Source organism: Pseudophryne corroboree, chromosome 1, assembly GCF_028390025.1.
Source record: "Pseudophryne corroboree isolate aPseCor3 chromosome 1, aPseCor3.hap2, whole genome shotgun sequence".
Lineage (NCBI taxonomy): Eukaryota > Metazoa > Chordata > Amphibia > Anura > Myobatrachidae > Pseudophryne > Pseudophryne corroboree.
The window spans coordinates 495,323,672-495,345,604 of NC_086444.1; the positions used below are offsets into that span (position 1 = coordinate 495,323,672).

Genomic DNA, 21,933 nt, shown 5'->3' on the forward strand with positions numbered 1-21,933 from the left:
CCCGACCTAAACCCAATTGAGATGGTTTTGGATGAGTTGGACCGCAGACTGAAGGAAAAGCAGCCAACAAGTGCTCAGCACCTCTGGGAACTCCTTAAAGACTGTTGGAAAAACGTTCTAGGAGACTACCTCATGAATCTTTTTGCGAGAATGCCAAGAGTGTGCAAAGCGGTCATCAAAGCAAAAGGGGGCTACTTTGAGGAATATAAAATATAAAACATATTTTGATTTGTTTAACACTTTTTTGTTTACAACATAATTCCATATGTGTTCTTTCATAGATTTGATGTCTTCAGTATTCATCTACAATGTATAAAATAATGAAAATAAATAAAAACCATTGAATTAGAAGGTGTGTCCAAACTTTTGACTGGTACTGTATATTCCATGAATTATGAAACTATCTGTGCACATATTTTTCAGGGCATGGTTCATTAGGTCGAAAGGAAAATGGTCGACTTGCACAAGGTTGACATGAGAGAAAGGTCAACAAAAGCAAAAGGTTGACATGAAAATGGTTGACACATGAAAAGGCCGACATGAGTTTTTGGGGTGTCAGTTGTTCACTTTTAGCACATTGGTGTAACGTTTTGCTTGACAAACTTTGGACAATGTGCTTCACTCCACTGTGCTCGGCACAGGTTACCATTCCCAATCATTGTCCACGAGGATGGTAAAGTATATAAAATGTATAAAAATTTTCAAAAAAAAAAAAAAAAAAATCATGTTGCCCATATGCTGTGTTGACCTTTTGACCACGTCGACCAATAGTGGTTGATCTATTGACTATCGACCTAAAGACCAGAATACCTACTTTTAATTTAGTATGCAGAATTGGTTATCTATCCACAGTAGGAGTTTTTTTTAGCAGCATATTTCCTTTTGGCAGCCTACCATAAATCGCAGAAGTGCCCAGTCTGAAGGTGTAGTCTTCTTGGTGATCCTCCCTAAAATTTTCAAGTAATGTACAGATAGCTGTGCCATCTTCTCTCCACTCCTTCTGAATGAACTTGACAACGCTCCATTGGATAGTGAAAGTCTTTGAAGTCATACATAATTCCCTTGATTGGTGCTTTTTAATACATTTTGCTTTAAATGTTCCTTGGTTTTCATGATAAAGTTCTTGCTTGGAAACTCAACACCAGTGGGTCTCGCAAACAGGTATTTTAATTTGTAACCATTTAACACACTTTAATTGGTTACAGCCTCCAATCAACTGTGTTATCTCTGAGGACAATTAATTGCTTTAAGGGTTTATTTAGGTGTCCTATCAATATTTATACAATCTATATGCACACCTCCCAACTTCAGTCCCTTCTGAACAGGGACATGCCGCGCAGGAGGCGCGGTCTATTGCAGCGACCCCCATTTTCGTCATTTTGGGGGCGTGCTCAGCGCTCCATGAGCTGCCGGACAGCCCCCGGCTCCCCTCCTTGTGCACGGCATCTATTCAGTGATCACCGGCTGCTTTGCAAAGCAGAGGAGCGGTGATCACTTCCTCTCCCAACTGCCCACCCCTGCCCGCAGGACACTGCGACCCGCAGGAGGGACAGTGGCACAGTGTCCAATTAGCGGGACTGTCCCGCTAAAATCGGGACAGTTGGGAGGTACGTATATGCAATTAATTATGAAAACACTTTAGAGCTGTTTTTATTTGCCAATTGCCTGGATCAGTAGTAAGAATCCACTAGTTAGTACTAGAGATGTGCGGGTTCAGATTTACTTGGTTCTTAATGTCAAAATTAACGCGAGTTCGGATTAATCTGGATTTTTTTTATTTTCTATCCAAAACACGTGACATCCGAGAGCCAATAAGATGCCGTTTTAAAATCTGAGTTAAATCCGAACCCGCACATCTCTAGTCCGTTTCTCAAACTCGGCCCTCGTGGAACACTAACAGTATGTGTTTTCACAGTCTCCTCAGGGATACTTAGTACCACATATAGATCTATTTTGTCAATTAAAACACCTGTGCTCCAACTAGATGATATGGAAAACATGCATTGATAAGCTGGGAACACACTGGTGCGATGGGGATTCGGTCTGACATCGGAATGAATCCCCGTCAGGCCAGATTCAATGTATAGACTGGGGCGACTTTAATGAAGGACAAATCCATCGTATTCTGTCATTCATTAACATAATACAGGATGCTAGCGATATCGTCGGGTTTGAACCTGACAACATCGCAATCGACCGCAGGAGCATGCATATTGAGCGTACACACTGAGCGATGTAGGTGATATGTCGGTCCGATCCACCCGGTTGGACAGTATGTACCCAGCTTTACCCAGGCTTTAGGGTTTTGGGTATGAGATACACTATGCTGATGAATCCATTTTGATTCTAAAATCAAAAAGTAAAAGAAAAAAAACACATGAAATATGCTAAAAACTAAGTATTTTTTACAGCCACTGTATAGGGCAGTCCTGTGAGTCATTGGGCCTGAGTCCGAGGCAGATGCAAAGATGAAATTGATGCAAACGGACAATGTTCTCTCTTCTGCACGTGTACCTGAGACTCACCGCGCATGCATCCCGATTTTGTTTGTACAGAGTCGCAGATCAAACTTAGACGCATGGTATCAGAAATGCATCCTGGAGGGTGGCTATTAGGTAAGTGTGGCAGACATGTTGCTGAAAGCGGTTGTGTACAAAAACGATGACCGCTCACACAAAAAGCCAAACTCAGACAGAGCAACTGAACCTACCATTGAGTTGGTGCAACTTTCCATGGTGCCCAGGGGAGTATCTAGAGAGGAGAGGCCTCGTGTGCAGGCTCCATGTGGGCCCCCTCCTCTCTAGCCGGCAGCGCTGTAGCTCTGGGCACTAAGGTCACTAGGGGACCCTATCGCTGTCTTAGAGTCTACAGCGTATGTGCAGGTCTCCGGGAAAATGGTGTGGCTTTTCCTACCGCGCATGCACTAAACACCTGGAAAATGGCCACCGCGCCATTTCTCCAGAGACTTCTGCAGTGCTGCTGCACGGGACTCTAGAGGGTAAGTATTGAAAAAAATGAGTGCAGGTTGTGTGGTATGAGACCCCCAGGACCTGTGTGCACCACACATTGCACCCATTATAAATAAGCCAGTGATAGTGCCTCCAAAGACCAAGCACTTTAGCATCTACAGGCACTGACAGTGGGAGTCTCAGTCCTTGCATATCTGGAAGTACGGATGCATACCAGGGAAGGACTTTGTAGCTGCATTAGCACAAAGATGCATACGTAACTCTAGAAAAAGATGCAGCTGTGGCCACGTCAAACTCAGAATTAGCCCCAATAGCCGCCCATGGGATTATTATAGCAAGGTACGGCTACTGCTCACAGAACATCTAATTGCAGACTAATCCTTTATTCAGCATGCCTGGCCTCATCAGTGTACTTGTTGGCAGTGGGAAAAGCTATCCTTGCAAGAACAATGAGTCAAAATAAAAAAGTATTGAGGCATTATTTCCGGGGGGAAAAATTGTTAAAAAAACATTTCCAAGAGGAGAATGCAAGCCTTTATAGACTAGAAAATCTCAAACATAATTTTACCGCGATCTCACTAGATTTGGCATGCATGCATGCCAAATCTAGAGCCGGCGATAGCAACGCACCCTTGACGTCACCCTACACACGGAGAGATCTGTGCTTCATTTCTAAGCAATCTAGTCAGATTGCTTAGAATTTAAGCACGGATCTCTCCGTGTGTACCCCCCTTTAAGGTACAATAGGCGCAGATAAGAATAACCAGTAACTTGGCAGGAGGACAACTGGCAGAATAATTAAAACAAACAAGATCAGTAATGACCAGGATTACAGAAACACAACAAAACATGCCAACATGTAAATGCAGACAATGACTAAGTGCCACCAAGAGTCTTATAAACGGACTTGAGACCAGCCCTGACAGCACTTATGAATGAATGCCTAGCACCTGTTAACTTCTGGAAATCAGCAAAAGTCAAGACAACAAAAATAGGATTTTGGTACTTACCAGGTAAATCCTTTTCTTTGAATCCATAGGGGGCACTGGAGTACTCTTGGGATATGGATGGTGCATAGCAAAGGAAGGCACATTTAAATATTTAAATGAGCAACCCTCCTCTTCCTTCCTCCATACTCCCAGGATCCTCAGTGTTTTTTGTTACTGAGCCGAAAGGGAGCGACAGAGAAGTGAACAATGGAGAATTACATACATTATAACATAACGGACAACCATAAAGTTGACACATAACGTTACTGACAACTAAACAGTTGACACCATAACCGATAGAACGTGAAAGTTTAAACCAGTCGGTGAGACTGTGTTACCATAAGATCCCCTGAACTTACCACAAACCAGGTAAAACTGCTCTGGGTGGGCGTCCAGTGCCCCCTATGGATTCAAAGAAAAGGATTTACCTGGTAAGTACCAAAATCCTATTTTCTTTTTCATCCACTAGGGGTCACTGGAGTACTCTTGGGACGTACCAAAGCTTCCCCCGTGGGCGGGAGAGCTGTTTGGCACCTGTAACACTAGGCGGCCAAAGCTAGAAGCTGATGCCGCAAACGTATGAAACTTGTAAAAGCGCACAAACGTGTGCACTGAAGACCATGTAGCCGCACGGCAAAACTGCGTCGTAGAAGCCCCACGACCAGCTGCCCATGAAGTTCCCACAGAACGTGTGGAATGAGCTGTGACTAATGTAAGCGGCTGTAACTTAGCATGAAGGTAAGCCTGACGTATGGTCAGTATAATCCCTCTGGATAAGGTCTGCTTAGAAGCTGGCCAACCCATCTTGGTAGCATCAACGTATCCGTGTTACGAACTGTAGACGTTCGGGATACATAATCGCGTAATGCGCATACCACAACCAAAGTTCCAGAATTTCCTGTTAACACAGGAACTACTATTGGTTGATTGATGTGAAAAAATGACAATACCTTTTGGCAAGAAAGCGGGATTCGTCCGAAGTTCCGCTCTGTCATCATGAAACAGTAAATACGGTGGCTTGCATGACAAGGCACCCAAATCTGAAACACGCCTTGCCGAAGCTAAGGCTAGAAGAAAAATTGTTTTCCAAGTGAGAAACTTTATATCCACTTATTGTAAGGGTTCAAAATATGAAGACTGTAAGAAATCTAAAACCAGATTCAAGTCCCATGGCGCTGTAGGTGGAATGAATGGAGGCTGTACTCTGAGGACACCTTGCAGAAAAGTGTGTACAGACGGCAATAGAGCCAATTGTCTTTGAAAGTAAGTTGACAAAGCAGATACCTGCAATTTTAGTGTAGATAAACGCAGTCCTCCATGTAACCCTGTCTGTAGAAATAACAAAAGACGGAATAACTTGAAAGATGTCGGAAATTTCCGAGCCTCACACCAACCTATATAGACACGCCCAATTTTGTAATAATGAGCTGCCGTAACTGGCTTCCTAGCCTGTAGATGGTTGGTAGTATTTTATTTTATTTTTTTCTCTCTGGAATGCCCTCTCTTCTTAAGAGTGCGGTCTCAATAGCCACCCCGTCAACCGCAGCCGCGCGAACTCGGGGTAAAGGAACGGACCCTGTTGTAACAGGTCCGGACGTAGTAGGAGCGGACAAGGATCGTCTGCGAATAGTCCGTGGAGATCCGAGAACCAAGCTCTCGGAGACCAATGAGGCGCTACTAGTATGACTGTGGCGGACTTTCTTGTGATCCGTTTTAGCAACAAAGGGAGGAGTGGAAACGGTGGAAATAGATACACGAGGCTGTACGGCCACGCGATTGTGAGAGCATCTGCCGCCACTGGCGTTGGATCTCGCGTTCTGGACACATACTGGGGCGTTTGGTGATTGTGGCGAGATGCCATCAGGTCCACTTGAGGGCAACCCCACCTGTGGACCAGCCTGTGAAAACACCTCTGGATTTAATGCCCCTTCCTGTGCATGAAAATACCGACGGCTGAGATAATCCGCTTCCCAGTTGTCCACTCCCGGAACACTGGCGACAATATCACTTGATGATGCTCGGGCCAAATTAGGATTCGAGCTACTTTCCGAATTGCCATGCGGCTTTTCGTTCCTCCTTGTTTGTTGATGTACGCGACCGCCGTCGCGTTGTCTGACTGCACCCGGACAGTCTGAGACCTAAGCATGTGCACTGCCTTGCCGTAGCGCATTGTAAATTGCCCGGAGTTCCAGGACATTTATAGACAGCAACCTTTCGTGATCTGCCCAGAGACCCTGGAGCTGACAATTTTGAACTACAGCTCCCCAACCTCTGAGGCTAGAGTCCGTCATTAGAATTATCCAATTCCAGGCGCCGAATCGTTTCCCTGCGGTTAAATTGTGTACTTTGAGCCACCAGAGTAGAGATACTCTGGCCCGTGGCGACAACCTCACCGTGTGGTGAATCTGCAGATGCGAGCCCGACTACTGTGCGAGCACATCCAGTTGAAAAGGACGTGAGTGAAATCTTCCGAACTGAAACGCTTCGAAAACAGTCACCATTGTGCCTAAGAGGCGAATGCCCAAATGTACCGAGACTGTGCGTGGCTTGAGCACTAATTGTACCAGATGGCGAATACTCTGTACTTTATGTTCTGGTAGGTAATTTGTTTGATCTACCGTATTGAGAATCATTCCTAGGAATTGAAGTCAATGAGACGAATGCAGATGTGGTTTCTTGAAGTTCACAATCCCTGAACTAGTACATTGTACGTTAGTAATGTATTTTGAAGGAGTATTTGTTGAACTAGAGCTGTGATGAGAAGGTTATCTAAGCACAGAACCATTATCACCAGCCGGGATCTGAGAATAACTTATCACAGACATCACCCCTGTGACAACCCGAGGCGCTGATGAGAAACCAAACAGGAGAGCTTGAATGATGGACTGCCAACGTCTACGTATGCCAGATGTAGTGGCAAAATTTTGAACGCGTAAGAACGCATTCTTTTCTTCTAGGGAGAATATGATTTCAGTGGTTGTAAACCTGCAATCACTGACCGCATGAATTCCACTGATTGAGCCACTTTTGGTATATAACAGTCGGCCGGCTGTGGTACTACAAAAAAAATTGTAATAACCTTGAATCTAGGAGACACAGAAATGCGGTCTACAGAACTGCCTTTTTGTCTTCTGACACAGGCTGGCTAGTTTTGGATCTAGCCTTGACAAACCACAGCAAAGGTGGTAGACAATGGAACTCTATGTGTGATTGAACACTAATTATGTAACCGCAGATCTGTGGATTTCAGTAATAATGTCGAATGAGACATCAGAAGAATTGCTTGCACAAAAGAATGAACAAGACAATTAAAAACTTGCCATTGCATTAGCTTGTCCGCAGCCGTTGTGTCTGAACGACGGTTAAACCACCTTCTCGACCACGTTGTGTTGTAGGACAACCGGAAAAGACTGAGGTTTAAAAGATTTGAACCCTGGTGCAGTTTTCCTTGTAAGAACTGGTGTGGCAATGGCTGTAAATAGACTCTCACACCAGAGCGTGAGAACTGAAACGTTCTAATTTAGGAGTAAATAACACATTTCCGTGTAAGGCCACGCAAAGCGTCTGTCAACCACAAAGAGTGATGGTGAACTACGAGAACTAACATGGCTCACAGCTATAGTAGACATGCATAAATTCTCAGGCGATATACCAATGTGAGTAACAAGCCGTCGAAACTGTTCTGAGGCCAGAACTGGCTGTTAACTACGTTATTTATGCGACTATAATGTCGGTAACCCAAACCCCAACTACAGCATAGACATTGCCTTTAGCATAGCTGGAATGTCCACTCTAGTTATTAAGTGTAGGTGCAGGTGGGACCTGGAAAGTTTTGACACCAATAAATGCTGTCATAGACTCTGGTATAGTGAATGCTTAATAATAGAATTAAAACAATGAACACACACATCCGCACAGGCGCTTGCTGCGTTCTATCCTATAGGAACGCTTGCATTTGAAATAGGTTCCTTAGTGGTATTAAAACTCAGAACCTTGCGTCTGGCATTGAATTGTTTTGTACCACACAGCCGATGTTAGTATGCGCCCTCTGCTGGGTACTGTTTATTTATTATTTATTATCAGTTATTTATATAGCGCACACCTATTCCGCAGCGCTCTCACAGAGAATACATGCCCCTCCAGATGAGCATGTGACTACGTTATAAACAGTTAGATGTAGCCGCCCAAATAGGATTAGGATATATGTCCGGATGCGGACAGGTATTTCCACTGTGCACGTGGATTCCCTGAGATAAGGAACGTGTACATAAACTAGAAAAGTATTGCTGCACACTTTCTTGTGACAGAAAATTCCTAACACCACCCCTGCTCCTCTAGTGGGGAAGTGTTGTAGAACAGCAGAAAAAATGTCCTGGACAAAGAAACAGGAAATTGAGTTAAAATGGTGTCCAGCCATGTGCTTAGTGCCATGTGCTTTCACCATATGTTAAACATAAGAAAAAATAAACAATAAAAATCAATTTCCAATTTACAGTAATATTAGTTACAACAGATCAGGCATACATTACATATTACCGCCTATATATACATATGTAATATACTTCCTATACTACAATATCCGTAGTGAATCACCATGCATATATTAGTTCTAACATAATATGCATATTATTTATAACATATGCCTGCACCTCGTGCTGCGGATATAATCATCCCCCCCTGTGTCCCGCGATCTCCCCCTGTGCAGCCTTAGTGCTGTCCCCTCTCCCACCGCCATAGCTAGCAGAGGGGAGCCGGGGAGCCGGAGAGCAGCGGGGGACGGATGCAGAAGCCCAGCGGCGGCAGCCTGTCTGTCCGCGGCTGGGCTGAATAGCGGGCAGCGGGAGCGCACTGTGATCAGTGTGCTCCCTCTGAGAACGACGTGCGGCCAGAGCGCCGGGCGGGCAGTGAGGCAGGCATCGGGCGGCTAGGTAGCGGCGGCCGCGGGGTCTGTAGCGGCGGCCAGCGGGGAGCATGGAGCGGGCGGCCAGCGGCGGAAGACCACGCTCCCAGCACCTGCTGTGTGTCTGGGAGCGTGCAGTACTGGGGGAGTGCACTAACCTTGCGGAAGCTGTGGAAGCTAACCGCATGCAGTCTCTCCTTTGTCTTGTGGCAGCAGCGCTGAAAGCGCTTGTTAGAAAAAATTACGACTCCTCTGAAATCTCCTCCACCCAGCTGGAGGAGATGGCCGCTCAATCCTGGACCCTCACTTCTCTGTAAGTGGGGAAAGGACCGCATGCTGCCTGGCTGACACGGCCGTGCTTCTCCTGCAAGCGCCCACGTGTCAGCAGCGGCTGGAGGCAGTACAATTCCGGACCCACACTTCTTAGTAAGTGGGGAAGGTATTGTCTGTAAATCATCAAAAATGAAATGTAAAAAGTAAAATCAAAATTGAGCTTTCAGCTCATGATGTGCTTCCTTGAGGCACATAAAAACACTGAGGATCCTGGGAGTATGGAGGAAGGAAGAGGAGGGTTGCTCATTTAAATATTTAAATGTGCCTTCCTTTGCTATGCACCGTCCATATCCCAAGAGTACTCCAGTGACCCCTAGTGGATGAAAAAGAAAAAACAATATAATTGACCTGAGTTGCAATGGAATAACAGAGTCAGTCTGTTCCTAGTTATATCAACTGACAGCAATAAAATGGTTAAGATCACTTTCAGTTGGCACTGACACTTTAGGTGCACTTTTAAAATGCCCCTACATTCACTTGAAAGGAATTATTATAAAAATATATTTTATCAGAACACTATAGTCTAGCATAAGTAACTTAATCTTTTTCTTAAAATAAGCCACATACCTCAATAGTGTACGCAATTTGGTAAGGAAGTAAGTTGCGAAGGACAACACTTGGCCACAAATGAACAACGTATGGCAGGTCCCACCTCTCGTCAGTGCAAGCAGAAGATATAAGGATGTCCATCACGGGCACAACGTTTACAATGAGTGAATCCCTATTATTCTTAGAAGATTGACATTTTGTCTCTAACAACGAACCCTGATTTTCCAAGAACTCTTCAAAGCCGATTCCTTCACATTTTTCATATCCATCTTGCACTGGCTTAAAGCACAGTGTTGACCTAACGAGGGTATAGAGAATGTCAGTGAAGTGCAGATACCAAGGTTTAGCCTTATGTGTGTGGAGTGTGTATTTTCCAGAGAAACTACCAGGTTTCTCATCTTTCTGGTAATATTTAAGTGGACAGTAAGGTATACACTATATGGCATTACTAGAAAATAAAAACAGAAAATAAACCAAAATTAGGAGAGTTATAGTAGACTTAACTTTGTTAACTCTCTCTCTTTGAGGTCCCATGTGGTCCACATGGCAATATAGGGTTGTAGGTGGTGGGATTAGGTCCTGTGCAGCAACCAGTTGAGATTTTCAGATGTCCCAGGATGCCTTGGTCTTTCTCCCTATAACCCCGCCTCCATGCTCAGGCAGGTCAGTTTTATTAACAAGCCCAAAGCAGGAAGAGGAAAGAGAGAAGAAAGATATGGTACACATAAAAACACACTCTAACAGACAGGAGAAGGGAACCAGTGACCAAAGCCGCAAACCCATATAGGCCAGGTGCGTCAGGGTGGGCGCCCTGTGTGCCCTATGAACCTTGAAGAAAGAAAGTTAATAAAGGTAAGTCTACCATAACTCTCCTTGTCTTCTTCGGGTTCCATAGGGTTCCACAGGGAAACATCGGGATGTCCTAAAGCAGTACTTCAAGGGTGGGGACGCTCCTGAGTGGATAGCAGAGTCTGGCGTCCAAATGAAGCATCCTGGGAGGTGAATGTATCAAAGGCATAGAACCTAAGAAAGGTGTGGATAGAAGAATACTTAACCGCCTTGCACAATTGTTCAGCAGTTGCCCCACGGTGCGCCGGCCATGACGGTCCCACAGACAGTAGAATGAGCAGAGATTGAAGCTGGTATTGGAAGATCAGCTTGAGAATATGCTTGTGCGATAGCCATTCTAATCCTTCTGGCCGTAGTCTGTTTATTAGCTGGCCAATCACGTTTGTGAAAACCATAGAGGATGAAGGGGAAATACGATATTCAAAGTGAACTGGTCCGATCGACGTAGATATCAAACCACATTCAGAGAGATTTCTCCTGCCGAGAGATCTGAGGACACGAAGGCCTGAAAGATGAAAGATCAGGAAAGGAGGGCGACAGGAGAGTGCACCCAAATCTGACACCAATCTGGCAGATGCAATGGCCAGGAGGAGTTAAGTCTTTACAAGTCAACCATTTTAGATCAACCAACTCCAGTTTCAAATGGAGGCCGCTGAAGAGCATCTAGAACCACAGACAAATCCCATGGAGCCACGGGAGGTACGTAGGGATGCTCGAACAGATAATGCCTTGTAGAAAGGTGCGAACATCCGATAGTGGAGCAATCCTGCATTAATACCATACTGACAAAGCCGAAATATGCACTTTAAGGGAAGCCAGGAGAAGACCGAGGCTCAATACATGTTGTAGGAAGCAAGTATTCGGGATATCCTGAAGACAGTAGGGTCATAGCACTTGGAAATTGCATCACTGGAAGTGTGCCACACCCTATAGTATAGTACGGGCTGAGGACGGTTTTCGTGCCTTAAGCATTGATTACACAACCGAGTGAGAAAAACCTTTTGACCTCAATATGGAAGAATCAAGAGCCACGCCGTCAAAGACAGTCGTGCTAGGCCCGGGTGTAGACAGGGTCCCTGAGACAAGAGGTCTTGTCGTAGTGGAAGTTGAACTCCCACTGAGAGTAACTCTAGGTTGGAGAACCAATGACGTATGGGCCACTACGATGAGGTTGCCTCCTACCTGTTTGAATTTCCATAGAACCCTTGGCAGAAGGGATACTGGAGGGAAGACGTACATGAGATGGAAGTTCCATTTGACAGAAAGAGCGTCTATGCACGCTGCTTGGGCTCACGTGACCGAGATCTGTATACCGGAACCTTGTGGTTGTGTCAGGAGGCCATGAGGTTGACGTCTGGCAGACCTCACCTGTCCACTAAAAGTTGAAAGATTTCTGTATGTAGGGACCATTCGCCTGCATGAACATCCTGGCGACTGAGGAAGTCTGCTTCCCAGGTGAGGGTTCCTGGTATGAAGACGGCTGAGATGACTGGAAGGTGACGGTCAGACCACTTGAGAATTCAAGCAATTTCCTGCAACGCCATCTGACTGTGAGTGCCGCCCTGGTGATTGAGATAAGCCACTGACGTAGCATTGTCGGACTGAATCTGGACAGGTCTGTCCTGAAGGACACTCTGTGCCAGAGATAAAGACTCATAGTTCCAAGACACTGATTGGTAAGCGAGACTCCGTATGTGTCCAACGCCCCTGAAATGAGTGCTGTTCGGTCACTGCCCCCCAACTACAGATACTGGCATTTGTGGTGAGGAGTACCCAGTCCAGGATCCAAAAGCGTTGCCCTTTGTCTAGGTGGGTAGTATGGAGCCACCAAGGGAGAGAAAGGCAAACTGCCGGAGTGAGGGTTATCAGTTGTGATGTGATCAGATGTGGCCATCCATTCCACTTGGCAAGGATCAGATGCTGTGAACGGCGAGAATGAAACTGAGCATACTCCACCACATCGAAGGTCTTAGGACTTGCATGGCTGAGTGAATGGACACTTGGCGATGCTGGAGCAATTTGCGAACTCGGTCCGGCATTCTTGAGATTTTGTCTGCTGGCAGGAAGAGATGATGACTTGCAGAGTCCAATAATACAATGGTCCAATAAAACCTGCTGGGATAGCGTGAGGGATAACTTTTTCCAATTGATGAGCCATCCATGATATTGAAGGAAGGCCATCGTAATTTAAGTATATTGTTGCAAGTCCGCTTGTGAGGTGGCTAGGAGCAGTAAGTCATATAGATAAGGAAGTATTCTGACTCCCTGATGACGCTGCCATGTTGCCATGACTGCCATAACCTTGGTTAAAATGCTGAGCGCCGTAGACAACCCAAAAGGCAGTGCCTGGAATTGATAATGTTGGTTGTATATAGCAAAGCGTAGGTATTGTTGATGAGGAGCAATAGGGATATGCACATACGCATCCTGTATGTCCCCCGGCTCCATAGCAAGGACTATGGAATGAAGAGTTTCCATGTGAAACTTAGGAACTTTTACAAACCTGTTGAGAGATTTGAGGTTGAGGATGGGTCGGTGGGACACGCTGGGCTTGGGCAGGGAGGAATAATAGCCCTTGCCGCATTGAGACTGAGGAACCGGAACTATCAACCCTGACTGCAGGAGTGAGAGAACAACTTGTTGTAGAATTTGAGCCTTTTGCAGATCTAGAAGAAGGCCTATGTAAAAGAACTGTGGCGGGGGGCTTCTCTTGAACGAGACGCTGTACCCATGAGAGACCACCTCTTGCACCCAGGCATCTGAAGTGGTCAAGAGTCCAGACATGTGCGATAGTGAAGTAGTCGGCCTCCCACGCTAGGGTCTCCCAGGAGGAGAACCGCCCCTTCAGACTATGGGCTTGTCAGGTTTTGCTGGAGGTTGTCTTGCAGCCCAGGGTTAATTGGCTTTGGGTTGGATGTTTGTCTGGGAAAAGCCTGTCCTTTCGCTTTGCCTTGGGGACTAAAGGAATGAAAATTTTGACTCCTAACATGTGGAGTAGGAGTGGACAAGAGAAAGGTTGTCTTAGCTGCAGCCAGACCAGTGACAATTTTGTCCAATTCAGATCCTAATAACACCTCACCTGTAAGAAGGAGAAATTCCAATGTTTTCTTGGAATCAAGGTCAGCTTTCCAATAATGTAGCCAGAGTATGCGTCGTGCCAGTACAGAAGTGGCGGACGCCTTTGCTGCCAATACTCCAGCATCAGAAAGAGCTTAACGAATGTATGAAGCTGCGTGGTTAATAAGGGCCAAATATGACATGCAGTCCTCAGATATACCTGAGGGCAATTCCCCCTCTATGGCCTGTAACCATGATTCAATGGCTTTTGCAGCCCAAGGAGTAGCCACTGTAGGTCTACTGAGAGCACCAGTGAGAGAAAAAATGGACTTAAGGCAATTTTTGATTAGTCTATCTGTGGGCTCTTTCAGTGAGGAAAGAGTACTGACAGGCAGAATGGGTATCTTAACTAGACGTGCAATGGGGGTAATTCTGAGTTGATCGCAGCAGGATTTTTGTTAGCAGTTGGCCAAAACCATATGCACTGCAGGGGAGGCAGATATAACATGTGCAGAGAGAGAGTTAGATTTGGGTGTGGTGTGTTCAATCTGTAATCTAAACTGCAGTGTAAAAATAAAGCAGCCAGTATTTACCCTGCACAGAAACAAAATAGCCCACCCAAATCTAACTCTCTCTGCAAATGTTATATCTGCCTCCCCTGCAGTGCACATGGTTTTGCCCAATTGCTAACAAAAATCCTGCTGCGATCAACTCAGAATTACCCCCATTATGCAAATCCACCAGAGGAAGAGCCCCCTACTTAGCACAATTCTCTGCAGTAATAGGATAACGGGATGCTAATCGTTTAAATACAGGAAACATCTTACCCAGGGTTTTCCAGGGTTCCTGTCAAATTTCCATGAGATGATCTGAATGAGGAATTATCTTTAGTTGCTTAAAAACATCAGTTTCCTTAGCAACCAGATCAGGTTCCTCCTCCATCAGTTGGAGAGTTTGCCTAATAGCATCAATCAAAGCTGCCACCTCCACTGTGTTGGAAGCTTCCTCATCTACTACGCAGGAATCAATGACAGACGGAGTTGTGTCCTCACCTTCCTCAGCAGATGACTCGTTTGAGTCTGACATAGCTGTGGACTGAAATGAAGGTCTGGTCCTGGTAGTGGACTGAGAGGATTTTTTAGTCCCAGGTAACATCTTTTGCAAAGCTAGGGATATCTGGGTTAGGATCTGAACCGTATTATTAAGAGTATTCACCCAAGTCACTCACCATTGAATGATTTTTCCTGTGTGCGCAGTGTTTGCGCAGCCCAGGACTTACTCCTACAGTGCGATGAGACCAGGCTGATCAGGTCCAGAGCTGATGTCACATACCCTCCCTGATAACGCTTAGGAACGTCTGCGTTCTCCCTGACACTCCCAGTAAACGGCCAGTTACCACCCACAAACGGCCTCTTCCTGTCAATCACCTTGTGAACGCCCGTGCAAATTAAATTTTTGCACCAGCCTGTCACTGACCGGCGATACCTGTTGTTGGCCGATGCGCGTGTGCATCCGCAGTCTATTGCTGATCGCCCGCTGGACGAAAAGGCACAGCAGTGATCAAGTCTGAATCACCCCCCTATATACAGCAGTAATGCTGAAATATATGTAAAGACCCCTGAAACACCTGGTCACAAAGCACAGAAAAAGACAGACAGGTATAATACATGGAAAGCTGAAACAATAAAAATTCAGACAGCAGAAACTAGCACAAGTCACGTACAATGCAGAGAAATACAATAATACAACTGCAATGTGCACTTTATCAACTACTCAGCTTTGTTTGTAGCAGGTAGAACATAAGTGATGTAAAAACCTGGCTCCTTGAAGACGTTTTTACAGGGAGATTGAAGTCAGCGTTCCCGGTAACCAGGGACCCTCTTACCTGCCACGCAGTCCAGGGGTCACCACATTGTGAGCAGTGCTAGTAGCACCATGTGCCCCCCTACCCTCCTGCAGCAAGTATCTGTCTTGGCAGTGACCGTGCAGGAGTTTCGACACCGGCAGTCAGTGATGGAGCTTGCAGCGCTGAAGTCCCTGAGACATCCAGCGCTGACAGGCTGAAAAGTGAAAATGTAGAATTAAGAAAAAGCTTGGGGCTGTAAAAAAGCAGCCTCCTGTAAAAAAGGTGCATCCAGCTAACTGCTGGCACCAACTATAAACTGACCTGCCTGAGCATAGAGGCGGGGTTATAGGGAGGAGGACTGAGGCATCCTGGGAAATTTACAAGTTTACAAATGAATGGGAGCTAAACCCAGCTATTCACCAATCCACTCCTGCCTGAATTGCCTCCGTGCTGATTGAACACTTAAAGAAGATTATATGCCTATGGTGACTATTATTCTATTTGTGTGACATACAAAGGTGTACACTTGCATCCCGGTTTTATGGTTTATGTGGTACTTGAAGAGCGCATTCTATTGTGCATTTTATTTTTATTTCTACCACTATGACCACACCTAAGGTCTTGCACTTCAACAGTTTTGCTGAGAATTACTGTATGTGTTCATTTCTTATCTATGTAAGCATTTATTTTCTTAACAAGGGAAGCCATATAAGGTACATCACAGATGCATGATCTCCCTCACACATAGCTCTTTATGACCTATAGGAACATAAATCTGTGAGAAAGCATTACCAGGTGATGACTCTAAATGTAATAATGCTGTGTGAAGGTTTATCATATGCTTGCCTATACAGCAAGAGGACTATCCTAAGCAATTTCTGTAAGAGGTATCACAAATGGTATCCGTTCAGATGGTCGACCATGTTATGGTCGACAGTCATTAGGTCGACCACTATTGGTCGACATTGACATGGTCGACATGGACACTTGGTCGACACATGAAAGGTCGCCACATGAAAAGGTCGACATGAGTTTTTTAACTTTTTTTCTTTTGGGGAACTTTTCCATACTTTACGATCCACGTGGACTACGATTGGAACGGTAATCTATGCCGAGCGAAGCAGTAGCGGAGCGAAGGCACCATGCCCGAAGCATGGCGAGCGAAGTGAGCCATGCGAGGGGACGCAGTGCACTAATTGGGGTTCCCAGTCACTTTACGCAAAAAACGATACCAAAAAAAGTAAAAAAACTCATGTCGACCTTTTCATGTGTCGATCATTTTCATGTGTTGACCATGTGTCCATGTCGACCATGTCCATGTCGACCAATAGTGGTCGACCTAATGACTGTCGACCATTCATACCGGAACCAACATAAATACGTCCTGCTTGTATGTATAATGATGGGATTCTATCTGTTGTACAAACTCATGTACCTGTCAAAATATATCCCACGGTCCCTAGTAACTACCTTTAATCAATAAATGTACTGTCCTAATCACAGCAAGCATTCTACATGTTACTTTATTTTATAATAAACTTATAACTGTAGATAACACAATACATGTTCTTCAAAGACACAGAAAGGTGCTGTCGTTTTTTGTAGATGTTTTCATAATACAGAATTATTCCCTTTAGGATAGAGGTAAAATCAGTGTAGGTCAATTTTTAGGGCAGATTCAATTAGCCCAGGGGTTCCAATACTGGGTGCCATGACACCCTGGAAGCCTCAAGATGTTGCTATTGTGATAGGAAAATTAGTGCTGATAACCATAAAATGTGTGACCAAACAGAAGTTCAACCATGCCAACCAACACATGCTGTAACTGAAGTGTAAGGGCTAAAACACACTACCCGGCTTTTGCCGGCCGGGAAAAAGCCGGACGGCTTTTTCCCGTGCCGGCATTGTAGTTAACAGTGTGAGGGGTAGGGTCCCTTCACACTGCACGGCCCCGGCCCGGCTGACAGGTTGCAGCCGGGTCTCACCACTGGAAGGTCCGGCTGCCGGGCGGCCGCCGGGCCGTCTTTGCAGCCAGTAAACCGTGTGTGTGAAGGGGAGCTTTCACACACAATGGTTTTTTCTGAAGCCGTGTCTGATGCTGCGCATGCACACAGCATCACACACGGCTCAAAGCCGTCCTGTGTGACAGACACTGCCGGTTTCTCCCGGATTGCAAAAAGCCGGACAAAGTTTGTCCGGCTTTTTGCCATCCGGGAAAAACCGGAGTGTGTGTTACAGCCCTAACCCTGTCTATCGCTGCAGAACTGAACTTAAGAATGACATGTAAGTACAAGTTACTTCATTCAATTATTATTGACGGATTTCTCAATAAGAAGCCTTTGGCTTATCGGTGGCGTGAAAAATACTATAGGGCACCGTAATTAAAGAACGTTTGGGAACCACTGAATTAGCCAAAGGGTTTTGCTGTAATGTAGGGCACTAAAAAGCAGCACACATTTCTAGCTTTTATAAAAGGAAAGTTTTGCCTCTTTTTTGGTTGCACCTCTATGGGACGTAAACAAAAACAAGAAAAGCTTTCATGTCTTAACATCCCAATGAGTATACAGTATTAGCACGCAAGGTAATGTCACTAACTGAATCTGTCCCTTTGTATTTAAAGAGTACAAAATTAGTTCCCTTAACACAACGGAGTATCGACAGTTTGCTCTCAACATGAATATTTCTTTCTAGGGTACCTGTAGGATGACAATGGGATGTTAAAGTCATCTTCTGGTTCAGCAGTCCCTAAATATGTGTCATCATGATAAATTTTAAATGCAATAGAAAAGTGATTTCTTATCTGCAATAAAAAAAAACCATAACATATGTTAAGCATTAACAAAGCAGATGGGTGGTCATGATATCAAGGTCACAGTCTACACATATATGGAGAGTGAGCTAATTCATTTGAAAATAAGATTTTAAACCTACTGGTAAATCTTTTTCTCCTAGTCCGTAGAGGATGCTGGGGACTCCGTAAGGACCATGGGGTATAGACGGGCTCCGCAGGAGACATGGGCACTATAAAGAACTTTAGAATGGGTGTGCACTGGCTCCTCCCTCTATGCCTCTCCTCCAGACCTCAGTTAGAGAAACTGTGCCCAGAGGAGATGGACAATACGAGGAAAGGATTTTGTTAATCTAAGGGCAAGATTCATACCAGCCCACACCATCCACACCGTATAACCTGGAATATACACAACCAGTTAACAGTATGAACCAAACAGTATCAGCTAAAGACTGATCTCAACTGTAACATAACCCTTATGTAAGCAACAACTATATACAAGCCTTGCAGAATTTGTCCGCACTGGGACGGGCGCCCAGCATCCTCTACGGACTAGGAGAAAAAGATTTACCGGTAGGTTTAAAATCTTATTTTCTCTTACGTCCTATAGGATGCTGGGGACTCCGTAAGGACCATGGGGATTATACCAAAGCTCCAAAACGGGCGAGAGAGTGCGGATGACTCTGCAGCACCGATTGAGCAAACATGAGGTCCTCATCAGCCAGGGTATCAAACTTGTAGAATTTTTCAAAGGTGTTTGAACCCGACCAAGTTGCCGCTCGGCAAAGCTGTAATGCCGAGACGCCTCGGGCAGACGCCCAAGAAGAGCCCACCTTTCTAGTGGAATGGGCCTTTACCGAATTTGGTAACGGCAATCCACCCGTAGAATGAGCCTGCTGAATCGTGTTACAGATCCAGCGAGCAATAGTCTGCTTAGAAGCAGGAGCGCCAACCTTGTTGGCTGCATACAGGACAAACAGTGCCTCTGTTTTCCTAACCCGAGCCGTTCTGGCTACATAAATATTCAACGCCCTGACCACATCAAGGGACTCGGAATCCTCCAAGTCCCGCGTAGCCACAGGCACCACAATAGGTTGGTTCATATGAAAAGAGGAAACCACCTTAGGCAAAAATTGAGGACGAGTCCGCAACTCAGCTCTATCCACATGGAAAATCAGATAGGGGCTTTTATGAGACAAAGCCAACTCAGACACTCGCCTTGCCGATGCCAAGGCCAACAACATGACCTCCTTCCAAGTGAGATACTTTAATTCCACGGATTGAAGAGGCTCAAACCAGGGAGACTTAAGGAATCGTAACACCACGTTAAGGTCCCATGGTGACACTGGAGGCACAAAAGGAGGCTGGATATGCAGCGCTCCCTTCACAAAAGTCTGGATTTCTGGGAGAGAAGCCAATTCCTTCTGAAAGAAAATGGATAGGACCGAAATCTGAACCTTAATGGAGCCTAATTTTAGGCCCATATTCACCCCAGTCTGTAGGAAGTGGAGAAAACGGCCCAGATGGAAATCTTCCGGAGGAGCATTCTTGGTTTCACACCAAGAGACATACTTCCTCCAGATACGGTGATAATGTTTCGCTGTCACCTGCTTCCTAGCCTTTATCAGAGTAGGGATGACCGCATCCGGAATGCCCTTCCCTGCTAGGATCTGGCATTCAACCGCCAAGCCGTCAAACGCAGCCGCGGTAGGTCTTGGAACAGACAGGGACCCAGTTGCAACAGGTCCTCTCTGAGAGGAAGCGGCCACGGATCTTCTGTGAGCATTTCCTGCAGATCCGGATACCAGGCCCTTCGAGGCCAATCTGGAACCATGAGAATTGTCTGTACTCCTTTTCGTCTTATGATTCTCAATACTTTTGAGATGAAAGGGAAGAGGAGGGAACACATAGACCGACTGAAACACCCACGGTGTCACCAGGGCGTCCACTGCTACTGCCTGAGGGTCCCTTGACCTGGCACAATACCTCGGATGCTTTTTGTTGAGGCGTGACGCCATCATGTCTATTTGAGGAAGTCCCCAAAGACTTGCTATTTCTGCAAAGACTTCTTGATGAAGACCCCACTCTCCTGGATGGAGATCGTGTCTGCTGAGGAAGTCTGCTTCCCAGTTGTCCACTCCCGGAATGAATACCGCTGACAGAGCGCTTACGTGATTTTCCGCCCAGCGCAGAATCCTGGTGGCTTCCGCCATTGCCACTCTGCTCCTTGTCCCGCCTTGGTGGTTTACATGAGCCATGGCTGTGACGTTGTCTGATTGAATCAGAACCGGTAGGTCGCGAAGAAGATTCTCCGCTTGACGGAGGCCGTTGTATATGGCCCTCAATTCCAGTACGTTGATGTGTAGACAAGCCTCCTGGCTTGACCACAGTCGCTGGAAGTTTCTTCCCCGTGTGACTGCTCCCCATCCTCGGAGGCTCGCGTCCGTGGTGACCAGAACCCAGTCTTGAATGCCGAACCTGCGACCCTCTAGAAGGTGAGTACTCTGCAGCCACCACAAGGGAGATACCCTGGCCCTGGGGGACAGGCTGATCTTCTGATGAATATGTAGATGGGACCCGGACCACTTGTCCAGAAGGCCCCACTGAAAAGTCCTCGCATGGAACCTGCCGAAGGGAATGGCCTCGTTAGACGCCACCATCTTTCCCAGAACTCGAGTGCATTGATGGACCGACACCCTTTTCGGCTTCAACAGGTCCCTGACCAAGCTCTGGAGTTCCTGGGCTTTTTCCATCGGGAGAAAAACCCTTTTTTGTTCCGTGTCCAGAATCATGCCGAAGAAAGGCAATCGGGTCGTTGGAACCAACTGTGACTTTGATAGATTGAGAATCCAGACGTGCTGCTGCAACACCCTCAGGGAGAGTGACATGTTGTTCAGCAACTGTTCTCTCGATCTCGCTTTTATCAGGAGATCGTCCAAGTACGGGATAATTGTGACTCCCTGCTTGCGCAAGAGCACCATCATTTCCGCCATTACCTTGGTGAAAATCCTCGGGGCCGTGGAAAGTCCAAACGGCAACGTCTGGAATTGGTAATGACAATCCTGTACAGCAAACCTCAGGAACACCTGATGAGGAGGATATATGGGGACATGAAGGTATGCATCCTTTATGTCCAGAGACACCATATAATCCCCCCCTTCCAGACTGGCGATGACCGCTCTGAGCGATTCCATCTTGAATTTGAACCTGTTCAAGTATAGGTTTAAGGATTTTAAATTCAGAATGGGTCTGACCGAACCGTCCGGTTTCGGGACCACAAACAGGGTTGAGTAGTACCCCGTCCCCTGTTGAAGCAGGGGAACTTTGACCACCACTTGTTGAAGACACAGTTTTTGAATTGCACTTAAAACTACCTCTCTCTCTGGGGAAGAAGCTGGTAGGGACGATTTGAAAAACCGGCGAGGAGGCACATCTTCGAATTCCAGCTTGTAACCCTGGGAAACAATTTCTATTGCCCAGGGATCCACCTGTGATTGAACCCAGACGTGGCTCTAAAGTCGAAGACGTGCCCCCACTGTGGCGGACTCCTTCAGCGGAGCCCCAGCGTCATGCGGTGGATTTAGTAGAAGCCGGGGAGGACTTCTGCTCCTGGGAACTAGCTGTAGCTGGTAGCTTTTTCCCTCTACCCTTAC

The 21,933-nt window shown here is 46.0% G+C and overlaps 1 protein-coding gene across 1 annotated transcript in view; it reads right to left on the minus strand.

The window, feature by feature from the left end:
- VPS13A (vacuolar protein sorting 13 homolog A) overlaps positions 1 to 21,933 on the minus strand; it is a 747,194-nt gene that overhangs the window by 171,940 nt on the left and 553,321 nt on the right. The window contains exons 46-47 of the mRNA XM_063913834.1: positions 18,189 to 18,292; positions 9,759 to 10,038 (exon numbers count right to left, since the gene is read on the minus strand). Coding sequence (XP_063769904.1) covers positions 9,759 to 10,038; positions 18,189 to 18,292 — 384 coding nt within the window. The remainder of the gene's footprint in view (positions 1 to 9,758; positions 10,039 to 18,188; positions 18,293 to 21,933) is intronic.